The 13,635-nt window shown below is 44.6% G+C and overlaps 1 protein-coding gene across 1 annotated transcript in view; it reads left to right on the forward strand.

Moving 5' to 3' along the window:
* Positions 1 to 12,989, forward strand: part of RREB1 (ras responsive element binding protein 1) — a 175,867-nt gene extending 162,878 nt beyond the window's left edge. The window contains exons 11-13 of the mRNA XM_015407545.1: positions 1,959 to 2,123; positions 9,904 to 10,653; positions 12,258 to 12,989. Of these exons, the coding sequence (XP_015263031.1) occupies positions 1,959 to 2,123; positions 9,904 to 10,653; positions 12,258 to 12,778 (1,436 nt within the window). The 3' untranslated portion in view covers positions 12,779 to 12,989. The remainder of the gene's footprint in view (positions 1 to 1,958; positions 2,124 to 9,903; positions 10,654 to 12,257) is intronic.
* The last annotated feature ends 646 nt before the right edge of the window (positions 12,990 to 13,635 follow it).

Consider the following 13,635-nt stretch of genomic DNA (forward strand, 5'->3'; position numbering starts at 1 on the left):
TTTAATTCTTTGACTTTACATGATTGTTTCGGACTCTGGTGTCTTTGCCTCTTTGATCTTGTTGCACTTGTCCCTTTTATTCAGTTTATTCTGAAATAATTCTTGCAGGAAGATGAAGCAGGGCTCCAAACGCTTTCTAGTCATTGTGTGTTTGGGTTTAGATTTGGTCTCTGTAAGGCTGCAGAACTTTTCTTGGACTTTCTGAGGTCCTGATGCTTTATTTATTTCTCTGCAGCATGAGGAAAAGAAACTGGGATGACTCCTAGTTGGGTAATTTTTAACGGAGTAGCGTTACAGTTTTTCATCGGAACCTACATTTTTGGGTAGAATCACACTGACTCATTCTGAACTGTGACAAATTTCTGAACTCCGATAGACTGGAACAGCACTCGCACAGTGACTGCTGTAAAGTTGCTTGCTGCATGGTTTCTCTATTTTTTTCTCTCTGTGTGTGGGGCCTTGATTTTTTAAAAATTAAAGTATTTATAAGCTTGCCTTTCTCCGAACACCTCAAGACCCGATAACATAGAATACATTAAAATAAGTAATGTAAAAATACCAGAAGATCATTCCCTTTTTTGCCTGGAGCTGGACTGTCCCAGAAGCTCCACAGAATGTTTTACAGCCTTACTGGAAAGCCAGGAGGGGTAACAATCCCTTCTGACCTCTTCTGAGAGGCTGATCCCCAAGCATGGGGGTAGAAGAAGAAGAGATTGGATTTATATCCTACCCTTCATTAGCCGAAGAAGTCTCAGAGTGGCTTACAAGCCCTTCCCTTTCCCTCCCCACAACAGGACACCCTGTGAGGTAGGTGGGGCTGAGAGAGCTCCGAGAGGATTGCTTTTGAAAGAGCAGCTCTGAGAGAACTTGTGACTGACCCAGGGTTGCACCAGCAGCTGCATGTGGAGAAGTGGGGAATCAAACCCGGTTCTCCCGGATTAGTGTCCGCACTCTTAACCACCACACCAAACGACTAAAAAGCTGAAGCAGAACTTGCTGTAGGGGATGGAGGCTAAGACACCCGACCTTGCTGGGAGGAGCAAAACTCCCATGCGGAACATGTGGTGGTCTTTCTGCCACAGTGCTCCAGGTAGTTTTACAGGTCAAACTAATTACCTATAACACAACAAAAGGAGATCCAGGAAGGTTGGATGGTGGTGGGAAAGTGCTTTCAAGTTGCAGCTGACTTATGGTGACCCCGCTGGGTTTTCACGGCAAGGGGCGTTTAGAGGTGGCTTGCCATTGCCTTCCTCTTGGATACCAACTACTAAATAACTTGTATACTACTTACATCAAGGCCAGGTGGAAAGGACATTGCAGGAAGACTGCTCTGGGAAGGGAAGAGCCATGTGACTTTTGGTCCCTACCGAGCAAAGGGTAGGGGGGCTCACTGTCGTACCTCACGTTCTGATCTCGTGAGATGGAAAGTTGAATGAACCAAAGTGAATTTCAGCCACTACTGGACATTTCTGATGGTCACTAGGTGCAATTTGTTAAATTTAGATTCTGGACTTAGTGGTCTTATGAGGTCTCATAAGGGGTTATAATACTATTGAGTCACCTGGGTTACCTGTGGTTTCAGCTGGTGGCATGGGATTGGTATTCAGCTGTTTGGTCGAGTAGGCCAGGTTTCCCCACTCAGTTGGGGTTATCTTAATTTACTCCACTTTTAAAAATGATACTTCTGCTTTGAACCTGAGTAGTTGAACTTGTTCAGGCCAGTGTTTTTATGTTTAAATTAACTTGGACTGTAGCTATAATCCCAAACACTCTTACTGGGAAGTAGATCCTGCTGAGTACTGTAGGACTTTAGTTCCAAGTAAATATGTCCAGGATTGAGCTGAAAATTAACCACGGGTTGTGTAAAACAAGCACAGAGAAACGCACGCCGGAGCTCCTCTGATGCCTTAGAAAGATAGATAAATGTGTTTTGTTTTTTTCCCCCCTGCTCCATTCAGGTCAGAAGCCCTTCCCCTGTCAAAAATGTGATGCCTTCTTTTCCACCAAATCTAACTGTGAACGCCACCTCTTACGCAAACACGGAATTGCCAGCTACTGTCTAAGAAGAAACGGGCTTATCCCCCAGTCTAAAGAAAGTGATGCTGGAGCTCATGATAGCACAGGTAGCTCTTTTAGGTTGTTCCAGATTTTAAGATGAGTTGTATTCCTTTTGCTTGGGGGCCCCTAGATAAATAACCGAGGCTTTTAGTTGTCTTTCATGGAATGTGAGGGGCAGACGCTAGAGGTTATGGAAGCATGACCTGTTTATGACAAATGGAGGCTATGCTAGATTTCCTATGAAGTTGGAAGTATTCAATGCTGCATGCTAGGAAGGGTATGTGGGCTGAACTCAACTCTGCCTATAGTGTTCTCTGAATCTGTTTTTTTCCTAATCATCTTTCTCCACATCGGGCTCTTTCGCATTCTCATTTTCCGTGCCTGTGTGTCCCTATTGTTTCAGTTTTTCTTCTCTGCATGTGTTTTGCTCCCTCTAATGGCCAATTCAATATTACATTGCTCTATGTCCGGCATATCTCCTTTCGGATTTAAACTGCAGGTTTTTATGCCAGACATGCAGCAATGTAATATCGAATTGACCATTAGAGGGAGCAAAACACACGTAGAAAAGAAGGTAATGTGAAACATTAGGGACACAAGCGACAAAAGAGACAATGAGGAGGAGCCCATAGTAGTCTGAGAATAGAAATAACCCTTGCCAGGAGAGAGTCAGCTGCAGAGAAGTGTGTGGCTTAGCATACATCCCTTCTGCCCGTGTTGGATTTCAATGGCGCACTCCTACTTTATAGAAAATTGGTGCAACCGACATTGTAAAATGTGGGTTTGAACTACCATAATGGCTAGTTCAGTCTTGTGTTCAGAAGGAACAAATCGAGCAAATTTCTGTTGTTTCCGATTTGGTATAAAGAAGAAAATCATAGCCTTTTATAGCTAGCAAGGGAGCTTTGATGGCATTTTGCCTGATAGCTCATTAATAAATCTGAATTTGTAATTGCAATGTGGGCTGGTTTAAATGCATGCAGTTTTATCTGGGAGCCAGGAGACCTTTTTTCCCCTCAGACTTTGTTGGTATAGTTGAAAAATCAGAACCAAAACGATACTGGGTAGGAATTTGTCCTCCTGAATGCAAAATTATCAAACGCCTCTTTCCAAAAGACTGTAAAATTGTATATATCATAGCATAGCTTGGACTCTGAACCATATGTTCAGATTTTTGTTTTTGTCATGTCAGATTAATTTCCGTTTTACATCTGGTCTTCATGATCTAGAACCTGGCATTTACAGTAGTGTGCATAGCACAGGCTGATTTGATTCCCCTGCCCCCCAAAGAATACCGCCCACATGAAGGAAAAGAGAGATTTCTAGTTATGTAGAGGATCTACGAATGGCAACAAAGCTTTCCTCCTCCTTGTGCAACTAGCCCAGAAGTTCATATGGTACCCTGTTGGTATGGTACCATATGGTACCAGGTTCTTTAGACCCTGTGCAGATGTGTTTTGGATGGGTCCGCTTAGAAGTTACTATGCCCTTAGCTTTAGTGAGAGAAATGTATCGTTCATGTTATTGTGTGCAGTGAAAGGAGAACTTTGACAGCTTGTTAGGAAATTCAGAGCATCATTAAGTAGCTGTTGTCACAAGACTGAGCTTTTACCGCACAGTGATATGCAGTGAAGGATGTGCGCCTGAGAAATCCTGGTGAGTCTTGAGGCAGGTTTGAATGATGCATGCTAGTACTGAGAGAGGATGTTCCTCTGTTCCTGCTTCCTGTGCTGGGTGGGGTGCAGTTGTGCATCACAATGAGATACTTGAATTCTATCTGGAGCATGCAGATTTCTCTGCTCAAGGCACGAAGGAAGTCCTCTCGTCCTCTCAACTTTAAAATTTGTAACTTTACTCTATTTGTGATATTCTGATGTTCTACTGTCACGTCTTGTGTGACCTGTAACCCGCCCTGAGCCCGCTCGCAGGGAGGGAGGGATATAAATTGAATTGAATAAACATACCCCCAGTAAACAGTGTTCCCTCTAAGTTGAGTTAGTGTGAGCTAGCTCACAGTTTTTTAGCCTCCAGCTCACACATTTTTGTCTTAGCTCAGGAAGGATGGCAAACTAATGTATGCAGTAGCCAAATCGCTCACTCACAGCTTTAATGCCAGTAGCTCACAAAGTAGAATTTTTGCTCACAAAACTCCACAGCTTAGAGGGAGCATTGCCAATAAAAGTCAAAGTGTTCTTCTCAGAAGCATGTACAATATCCAGATTCCTTCATTTGTTTGAACAGCTTAGTTGTTGTTTCTTGGCGTTAACCGACTGACTTGGCTGCTTCTTGTTACTCTTACCGTTGTGGAAGCCATTGCTAAAGAGCGGTGCTGGAAAGATGAGCACCTAAAGGTTGTGATGTTGTGGGATTTATTTTAGAGAAGTTTAATTTGGGGTCATTTTTATCCCAAGCGGTGTGCCGTTATTTTCAAACAGCTTCTTCCTTCAAGGGCAGGTTCTGGCTACTGACTGGCTAATGCATCAGCCACCTTTTGGGTCCAGTTTGGGTCCTGCTAAATGAAACGTTAATGTATGCTTAAGGCCTGAGATACTAGAAAAAGCAAAATATCAGCTATTGATTTTCTTCACTAAAATATGGTGTACTAATTTGGTATGAATTTGGAGTTTTCTCTTTTATGTTTTTTAAATCTGTGAGTGTCTAAAATGAATGCAACATGGCTCAAATACCATTTGGAATGATCCTGGAAAGAGGGGCAATGAATAAAAATGTATATTACCAAGTGTGCCATTAGGGAGAATTTTTAAGTTCTTTAATCAGCAGAAATACAATTTTTTTTTTCATTTGTAAAAATGCAGTCTTACTAAAGTGTTCCACCTAGTGGAAGATGTTGGAGGTTTGCAGAGAGAAGTTGCTGTTCTGCAGAGTTTGAGAGACTTTAGAGGTGCACTTGAAAGCCATTGGTTAAGTTCTGGTTTCTGGCACTTGTGAATGTAGAAATTGGATGGAAATGGAATAAAATGCTGCAGCAAGAAATGCAGGGAGAAAAAGAATGAACGGCTGTTTTTCTTTCTGGATACCTATTAAAGTCTACCAATGCTATAGAACAAATTTAGAGTCCAGTGGCACCTTTAAGACCAACAGGACTGACTACCTGGATCTACCAATGCTATAGTGTGTGTGCGTGTGGAGGGGTGTTTGTTTGGCTTACCTTGGCAAATAGCTGTTGCTTACCCTTTTGATCTTGGTGAATTTATTACCTTGATTTAGTAGTCAGGGAGTCTCTGCATCCTCCTTACTGCTGTTTACCATTTATGGATTAAGAGGCTGAAAGAATAAAAAGGAAATCTTTGGGGAGTCTTGAACAGACCATTGTAACTTTATGCCTGTGCTACATAAATGAATGTTATGCAAGTGTCAAACTCTATTGCTTCTGTCATGCAGATGAAAGCATTTCAGCTAGTCCTGTTCTGGGTTTTAAAGTCTGGCTCAACCCAAGTTAGAATCTAAGATCTGGTCATGCTTGCCAAGCAAAATGGTCTGGTGTACCACTGTTGGCATGCATGCCAGGGGTTAAACTTTGCTCCTTAGTCTGACCGACTTTTACAAAAGCCAGCAGTGTGTTTAATACTACAGGGGAAAAATATCTGTAACTATCAAAGCTTACCGGATGATACACTTGCAGCAGGGATAATAAATGCAATTTTCTCCTTGCATTTATGACGTCTTAACCCTGTCTGTAGCATACCGTTTTTCAGTACCTTTTTTTTAGAGGCTAGAATCTTTCCAGTGTTGTCAAAATATGGATGGTAGCACACTAGCACATAGGGCTTACCAGGAGAAAGAGGCCAGGCCATGTTGCTGACATTGCACAGGAAATGACATCATCACACTGCAACGATACTGTGATGCTCTGGTATTTGGACTAAAGCTCTATGGTAAAAACTGCTTCTACCATAGAGTTTTTGCCCAAATACCAGTGTGTCGCCCAAATGTCTCTGGCTTGACGTCTCTTCCAGTGTGATGCTGGTGATGTGGCCTTGGGCCTTCCTCTTTCTCCTGATAAGTCCCCCCTCCAGCCAGCTGATCAGTAGCGGGGTGGCTGGGCTTGGCAGTGGGGGTCCCCCACCTCCCAGTGGACGGAGATGGGGGGCTGGCAGCCCTACTAGAACATGGGACATGTTTTTCTCAGAGCAGGCAATGTGATGGTTGCAGTTTTGCATGGGCACCAGATCTCTTGGCAACTTTTCAATAAGCTTGGAACACGTGAAAGGTCATTTGTTCCTGGGCATAGGAAAGGTATTTGAAATTTCTAAGCAGTAGTGTAACATTTCTCTTATGTGAGTAGCTGGTTCTTATTTGATTCCACTAAAATAAACATTAGGAAATGCTTATGTTTTTGGCCTTTTCTCCTTCAAGCCTTCTCCCCATGCTAGGTTATGGGAAGAGAGAGAAAGAGGCTCTCAGCCTACTGGCCATTGGAGCAAGTCTGTTGTTGCTTTGAGCTGTTACAGAGCTCAGGATCACAACATGAGAAATCTGGTCTCCCTTCATCCAACTGGGGAGAGGGAAGGGTGCAATATCATACTGGGCTTTGTAGCAGGCAGAAGTGCTTGTTCTAGCTCCCAAGCTCAGCAGCATGACGTGCCCCCCCCAAAAAAAAAACTAAGGAAAAAAAGCGTCTCCTCATGATGCTAACTAGGAACCCTGATCAGAGGATGAGGGACACTTTCCCCCCTGGTGGCCTGATTTGTGGATGCCAGCAGAGGTCATTTCGGGGGGGATCATAAGTTGCTTCCTCCCTTCCTCTCCCCACCCCTGCCTGCCTGGGGCCAGGGAGGGCCTTTGCGGGGCTTCCTTGCACTCCCGCCGGCCTTGCAGGTCCACCGCCAGGCCCCTCATGGGGCTCGGCAGTGGAGCTGCAAGGCCGGTGGCGGCGGCTGGGACCGTTGGGGGCGGGGTGTGTGGCCTTATGACGCACTTCTGGTGATGTCAGGGGATGTGGCCTTATGACACACTTCCGGTGATGTCAGGGGGTGTGGCATATGCTAATGAGTTATGCTAATGAGTTCCCCTAGCTCTTTTTCTACGAAACGACCCCTGGATGCCAGTTAATACCCTGTTCTTCCTCGCAAGCACATTTTACCCTCACCCTGCAGGATACTTGATATTTAGAGAAAGTGATTCCAGTGTCATAACTGAGCAGGAGACCTGAGCCAGCCCTCCTTGCAGCCGGAATTCTAAGTGCTGCACCCGAGCGCTAAACTGGGATTTGTCCCACGGTGACTGGCTACGGGTAGAGTGGGGTTGGTCTTTTAGGAAGGGTATCGGGGCTAGCATCACAGGTGCTGTGTTCTTGTATTCAGTTGACTTAACCTGTGTGTCTTCCTGTGTGTCTTGGCTGTGATCAATGCTGATAGGGAAGATTGATCAGATGAACGGGGAAGCACAGCGATTGTCCTAGCAAGATTATTAGATACTCTCCCAGAGAAGATAGTTTCAGAGGATAGTTCCAGGCTGGTCTGGACTAGATTTTGAGTCCAGTAGCGCCTTAGTGTCCAATAAGATTTTCAGGGTATAATACTCCCCAAAATCTTGTTGGTCTCTTAGGATGTTACTGGATTTGAATCTAGCTCTCCCAGAGAAGCAAAATCTTAAAACATGTGATGTAAAAATCCAGATTCTTAAAGACCAAAGATGTTTTCAACAGGTCTTCCTTGCTGAAACGATTGGCTTCTGGCTGTTCGTTTACAAGTTGAAGATCCTTTCCGACTTTCTGTCGTGTGGGTTTCTTAGGCTGAACACCAGCTTTTAGCTAGCCCAGTGTGTTCTACGGGACTGACATGTGAGGAATGCTGTGATAATTATTGCCAACCCTACATCCACGCATATGTTTATATTTTGCTCTTTACCTACCTGAGTATTACTTAGGTTTTCTACTTTGCCTGAAAGTTTTTATATAATTGAAAGCACTGCGCACACTCCCACATTGGCCAGTTGTGTTGCTGCAGTAAAAACACTGATCTTTCTTCTTGTTTTTTTTAAAAAAAGAAACTTAAGTTAATCAAGTCTGCAAATTCTGTTTTAACCTCAGTATTATTTTTTTTAAATCACAACTTCTTATCTTGTGTTTGAAAATATCTTGTGCTTGGTGGTTGACTCATGCCATATCCACTGACTTCCCGGGTTTTCTTACTGAAGTTAGAATTTCTAGGCAGCTTTGAGGTTCTTAATAATGAAGCATTTTAGTGCTTTACTACTCAAAATCTTAAATACATACTCAATATGAAAGGCAAGCAGAGCTCCCACAGTGTTCTAACAATAGATGTAGTGGTTTAGGACACTCAGGATGAGTGGGAGATAGTACCTTTTCTTGGTTGCATAGTCGTATGCTTTTGCAACAGCCACTCTAATCTAATAGGAGGAAGTGTGTATTAGGCTTGCCAAGTCCCCCCGGGGGTTGGGGAAACCCCCGCCCAAGAGGACCGTTCCCCGCCACTGGGGGATCAGGCCCCGGGGGGAAACCCACCCTGACGTGCATGTCACCCGGAAGTGACGCGACCACGCCGGGCACGCTGGGGGCGGGGCCACGGCCATCCGAGGGAAAACTCTATGGTTTTCCCTCGGATGGTCGTGCCCCCACCCCCAGCGTGCCCGGCGTGGCCGCGTCCCTTCTGAGTGATGTGGATGCAGCACGCATGCACTCCAGCCGCCGGCGGGAGTCCCTTGGCAACCCTAGTGTGTATGTTCAGAAGATCATGCCCACTTGCTCTCTGAGGCTGAAAGCCTGATCTGGGAGTCTTCAAATAGGCCAGTCATGGATGGCTGGAGGAGGACTTAATCCAGCCTTCTACTTCTCCCAGATTAATGATTGGAAGTATTCAACCCAATCACATGCACTCTTAGGCCTTGGATTGGGTACAGGCAGACTTGTGTACGCAGACCACTTTTGTGTGTGTCCATGTCCTCTCATTGGATCATGACCATTGGATTCACTTGTCACTTATAAGAGAAGTTGTACCAGTTTGTCTCGCCCAGTTTTCCACATTCATGCATACCCCCATTGGCCGTCTAACGTTTTCCTCTACTAGATTTGTATTGGACCTTGACCCTAAACAAATACATATGAGCAGTGTCAAAATTTATTAGAAGTGAAGCTTTATGATGACTTACAAATTATTACAATACTCAAGAAAATGGAACCCCCAGGACTTAACAGAGATATTGGCTTCTTACTACAAACGCTAAGTCATTCAGTTTTCACTTATATCCAGAAATCAAACTTTGTTGGTCTTAAAGGTGCCACTGAGCTCAAACTTAGTTCCTGCATCTGTTGTTAACTCCTTTATACCAGCTTACTGCTATTTATGTCTTACATAATATATTCCAATCTTAGTTGTATTTATTGCTCAGTTACTTAGGGATCTTGACTCTAATTAGGTCTTCCTGGCAACTAACCCCCCTACCTGTATGTAATATCTGAGGAAATCTCTTTCAGTGAATCTGAAGGAGTGTACACCCTAAGTCCCAGAGTTGAACTTTATTTGTCTTGTAGGGCCACTGGACACAAACCTCATTCCCACATCTGTTTGTTAACTCTTGTATTTGTATGCTAATTTACTGCCATTCACAGATCTTTCTTGCAATTGTCTCAGCTATGGCCCATCCTGGCAACAACCCCCCCACACACACACACACACCATAGGTAATGGCTGAAGAGGTTCTGTTCCACTGTATCTGAGGAAGTGTGCTTGCACACGGAAGCTTATACCGTAAATAAAACTTTGTTGGTCTTAAAGGTGCCACTGGCCTCAAACTTTGTTCTGATGCCTTACCCCAGGGTATTCTTGCTGACGGAGAGTTTTCCCTGTGTTGTTTTTCTTGCAGACAGTCAGTCAGACCTGGAGAATGCAAGCGCCGGAAGCGAAGCACTGGACTTGACCTCTGGGGAAAGAGACCACCCAGAGGAGAGCAGTGGGCTTCTCGAACCTGAAGGCAGTCCCAAAGAGGAGAACAAGCTTGACTCGTCCCAAGGAGAGGAAGACGCACAGATGAAAATAAGCGAGGATGAAGAGGGTCCGGAAGAAGACTCCGCCAGCAACAGAAGCCTGGACCTCAATTTTGCCAGTAAGCTGATGGACTTCAAGCTGGTGGAGAGCGACCAGAGTGCAGGAAGCGGCATTCAGACTGAAAAGAGACACGCCTGCGACGTTTGCGGGAAATCCTTCAAAGTCGCTGGCACGCTCAGCCGGCACAAAAAGGCCCATGCCCAGGAAGACAGGAAAGATGAAAAGAGCAGTGAGGACGAAAGCAAGAGTGTCCTGGGTGGAGCCCGAGCTTATGCTGCGGAGGAGCTTTCTCCCGAGCAGGAAGAGCCCGCGAGCGACATCAAGGTAGCCGAGTCTCCCACAGACGGCGAGGCTACGGGAAAAGAGAACGAAGAAAGCGAAAGCATCTCGGAGGGAGAGAGTACGGAGAGGAAATTTTCTGAAAAGAGTGACGATGACAGAAAGCCAAAAGCGAACGGAGCGGCGAAGAATGAGTCCAAGGCCGACAAGAGGAAGAAGGTCTGTACAATTTGCAACAAGAGATTTTGGTCTCTGCAAGACCTGACGAGGCACACGCGGTCCCATACAGGTAAGAAGTTGCCTAAGCTTGTTGCAGTGTGATGCTGGACATGTAATTGACAGAGAGGGAAAGAAACCTAGTGTCTTCCTTTGTATGTCAGGTTTCAGATGAAATCGTCATAGCTGTGTGGAATGGATTGGAGAGGGAAGGCAGCAAGTTTTTTAAACAAAGCAAATTACTGGAGTGCCTTTCTTATTTGTGGGATTTTTTCCTTCTGCTTCACACACAGCAAAGCATTGTTACGGTTACCTGGAGTCTAATAGGCCACACCTGCAGGCTGCTACCCAGCTGTTTGGCTCATCTGTTGATTGATTCAGAAGCCACGCCTTGCTAAGGTTTCTGCACATTGAATATGCTGTACATTTGGAATAAGTGAAATGCTAGGGAAATGTTTTTTTCTCACTTGCATGGAGCTCCCATAGATGGAATCAGACCATTGGTCCATCAAGGTCGATATTTATTTATTTAAAACATTTATTAGCTGCCTTTCTTCCTTGCAGAACTTAAGATGCCTTACAATATAAATAAAACAATTATTTTAAAAAGCACAGTAAACATAATAAGAACAAAACAACCATTATGAAAACACATAAATCCCGGCATTTTGGGGGTGGAGTTCCCCACGGCGGCCTGATCCGGGCCAGCGGGTAATGGACCCATCGAGCGGGGGTTTCCCCGCCCCCCGGGGGACCTCGCAACCCTAGACACAATGGAGTTTGGGGGGGAGCAGGAAAAGAATAGAAGGAAGGGTTCAGTAAAACTCCTTACCTTTGACCTTTCTTTATATTAGTTGGTGACTCATGTTCTACACCATAGTTATCTCGTTACTACCCTAGAGAAGAGTTTTTGATATTATGCACCCAAACTAGTTTTTCTTGACAAAATTGGTGGGTGGGTGAGTGGGTGTTTTCTTGGCCATTAGCTTTTGGGATTGCCTTTGTCTGTCACCTGAATCCCAATAAGCATATCCTGAGATAACAGGCCATCCTCTGATATCTCTGGATCTTCGACGTGGTCTCTGTGCTTCACACCCATGGGATTCAGTACGCATGCGCTGGATTGATCGGCATTGTAGCAAGCTCTTAACGGATTTTCGCGCCCCGACCTCGGGCATGCGCAGGAACCCCACCACGCATACCCAGAGGGGTGGGCGCGGACATCCCGCCAGTTTATTCACCGGTGACCCTAAGAACATTCTAACACAGGTGGCTTCGTCTTAGACTGGCAAATATGTCATTCCACAAAAGCGTAACTATCTAATGCAAACGATCTCTTGGAAGCATGACTTCCAGTTGCCAATTAAATGCTATAGAGAGGTGACAGCATCTTGGAAGTGTAGCATCTTCTGTAGTAGAAAAGAGAATGTGATGGTGCAGCCTTCGTAATGCGGTGTCATTGTGGAGATACTTAAAATGCACAGAATGTTTTTAACTGTCTTGTGAAAAATCCCCTAGGAAATAAGGAGTTGCAGCACTTTTATTTCCCCTGTTTTCTGTCACTTTCCAGTTGTTATGTAGCTGATCCGCAAATTTCGCTATTAAAAAAAACCCCTGACATATTTAAAAAAAGGAGACGGGACCTTTTAAACATCTGTTTATTTATCTTTGTCTTAGGGGAGCGACCTTACACATGTCAAACCTGCGAACGGACCTTTACTCTGAAGCACAGCTTGGTTCGCCATCAGCGTATACATCAGAAGGTAAAGAATGCTCAGCATCATGGGAAGGAGAGCGACCGAGAGGACATCCGCTCCAGGGGCGACGAGGACAGCGAAAACGAATCTCTCCATAGCAGCACCAACCCCATCTCCGAAAACGAGTGTGACCTGCTTGTGGGACCCGGTAGCCATTCACCCCTCACTAGAAGCCGGAAAGAGAGCCTCGCTAGTGCGGCCAAGGATTTAATTTGCAAGGACGAGAGGCCGAATGTTAGAACAACTGTCTCTGGTTTTGCAGAGTCTAGCAAGAACGCACAGAAGCAAGCGGCAAAGGAGCAGGAGTCCCGAGGGAACGGCGACCAGCAGAGCGCGTCGGGATACATACAGGATTTACTGGAGACGCACAACAAAAAACCTTCCATGAGTCACATTCTTGCCTCTGCGGAGAGCGCCCCTCAGCTCTTGGGAGTTGAGTGACAGCTATGGCATCAACCACACCCCAGCAAACTGATCCAGCACACAGAATAAACTTGATGGAGCAAGGGTTTTTTCCTCCCCCTAATCCCTCAATGCTGAGTCAACCTGTAGTTGCGATGCAGAGTGTTGTGGGGGGGAGGGTGACAGTCTGGATTCAGTGCCATAAGCCTTTCAGTATAAATAATGCAAAAGACTACAGTTATATACTGATATGAGTGCCTTACTACTTTATTAGGTCTTTTGGTATCATAGATTTTTAAAAAAAAAAAAAACACCGAAAAGATGATTTAAAAAAAATATTTTAATGAAACTATTTGGAGAGGATCTTTTTCATTTAAGCATTAATGTTACTTCTTCTTTTTTTTGTATTGAGGTGTGTGAGCTTGTTCTTGTATATCTGTGATTGCGGCTGTGTGTGTTCTCTGAGCTGGAAACAAGGGGTCAGAGTGGCAAGGAAGCCCCTGGAAACGGCAGCCAATAACTGGAATAAATTTTTTAAGAAATCCCCAATAGAGGAACTTAGGGATAAAGGTGTTGATTTGTTTTCTTCTTTTCTTTGTTAGATTTATATATGCCACATGGGGGTGAGTTAATCCAGCTCTGAGTATTAATACGTTGATTAAGGTTTTCAAAGTTGGTCCAAGCCAAAACCAGGAAAAACAAAATTGACAACCACATATTTGCTTTCCACTCCCCTCACATTAGCAATGATAATGTTCTAGCTACTGTCATTTTGTAAAAAAAAAGGCTCTTTCTGGCTATTGTGGACTTTGAGCATACAGAAAGAGTTGCATAGTGACTTTAAAAAAGAGAGAAAAAACCCTATGGAAATTATGCACCAACTGTTATATATGTTT

The sequence above is a fragment of the Gekko japonicus genome, unplaced genomic scaffold, assembly GCF_001447785.1.
Source record: "Gekko japonicus isolate JY-2015 unplaced genomic scaffold, Gekko_japonicus_V1.1 scaffold1092, whole genome shotgun sequence".
In the NCBI taxonomy this organism is placed as follows: Eukaryota; Metazoa; Chordata; class Lepidosauria; order Squamata; family Gekkonidae; genus Gekko; species Gekko japonicus.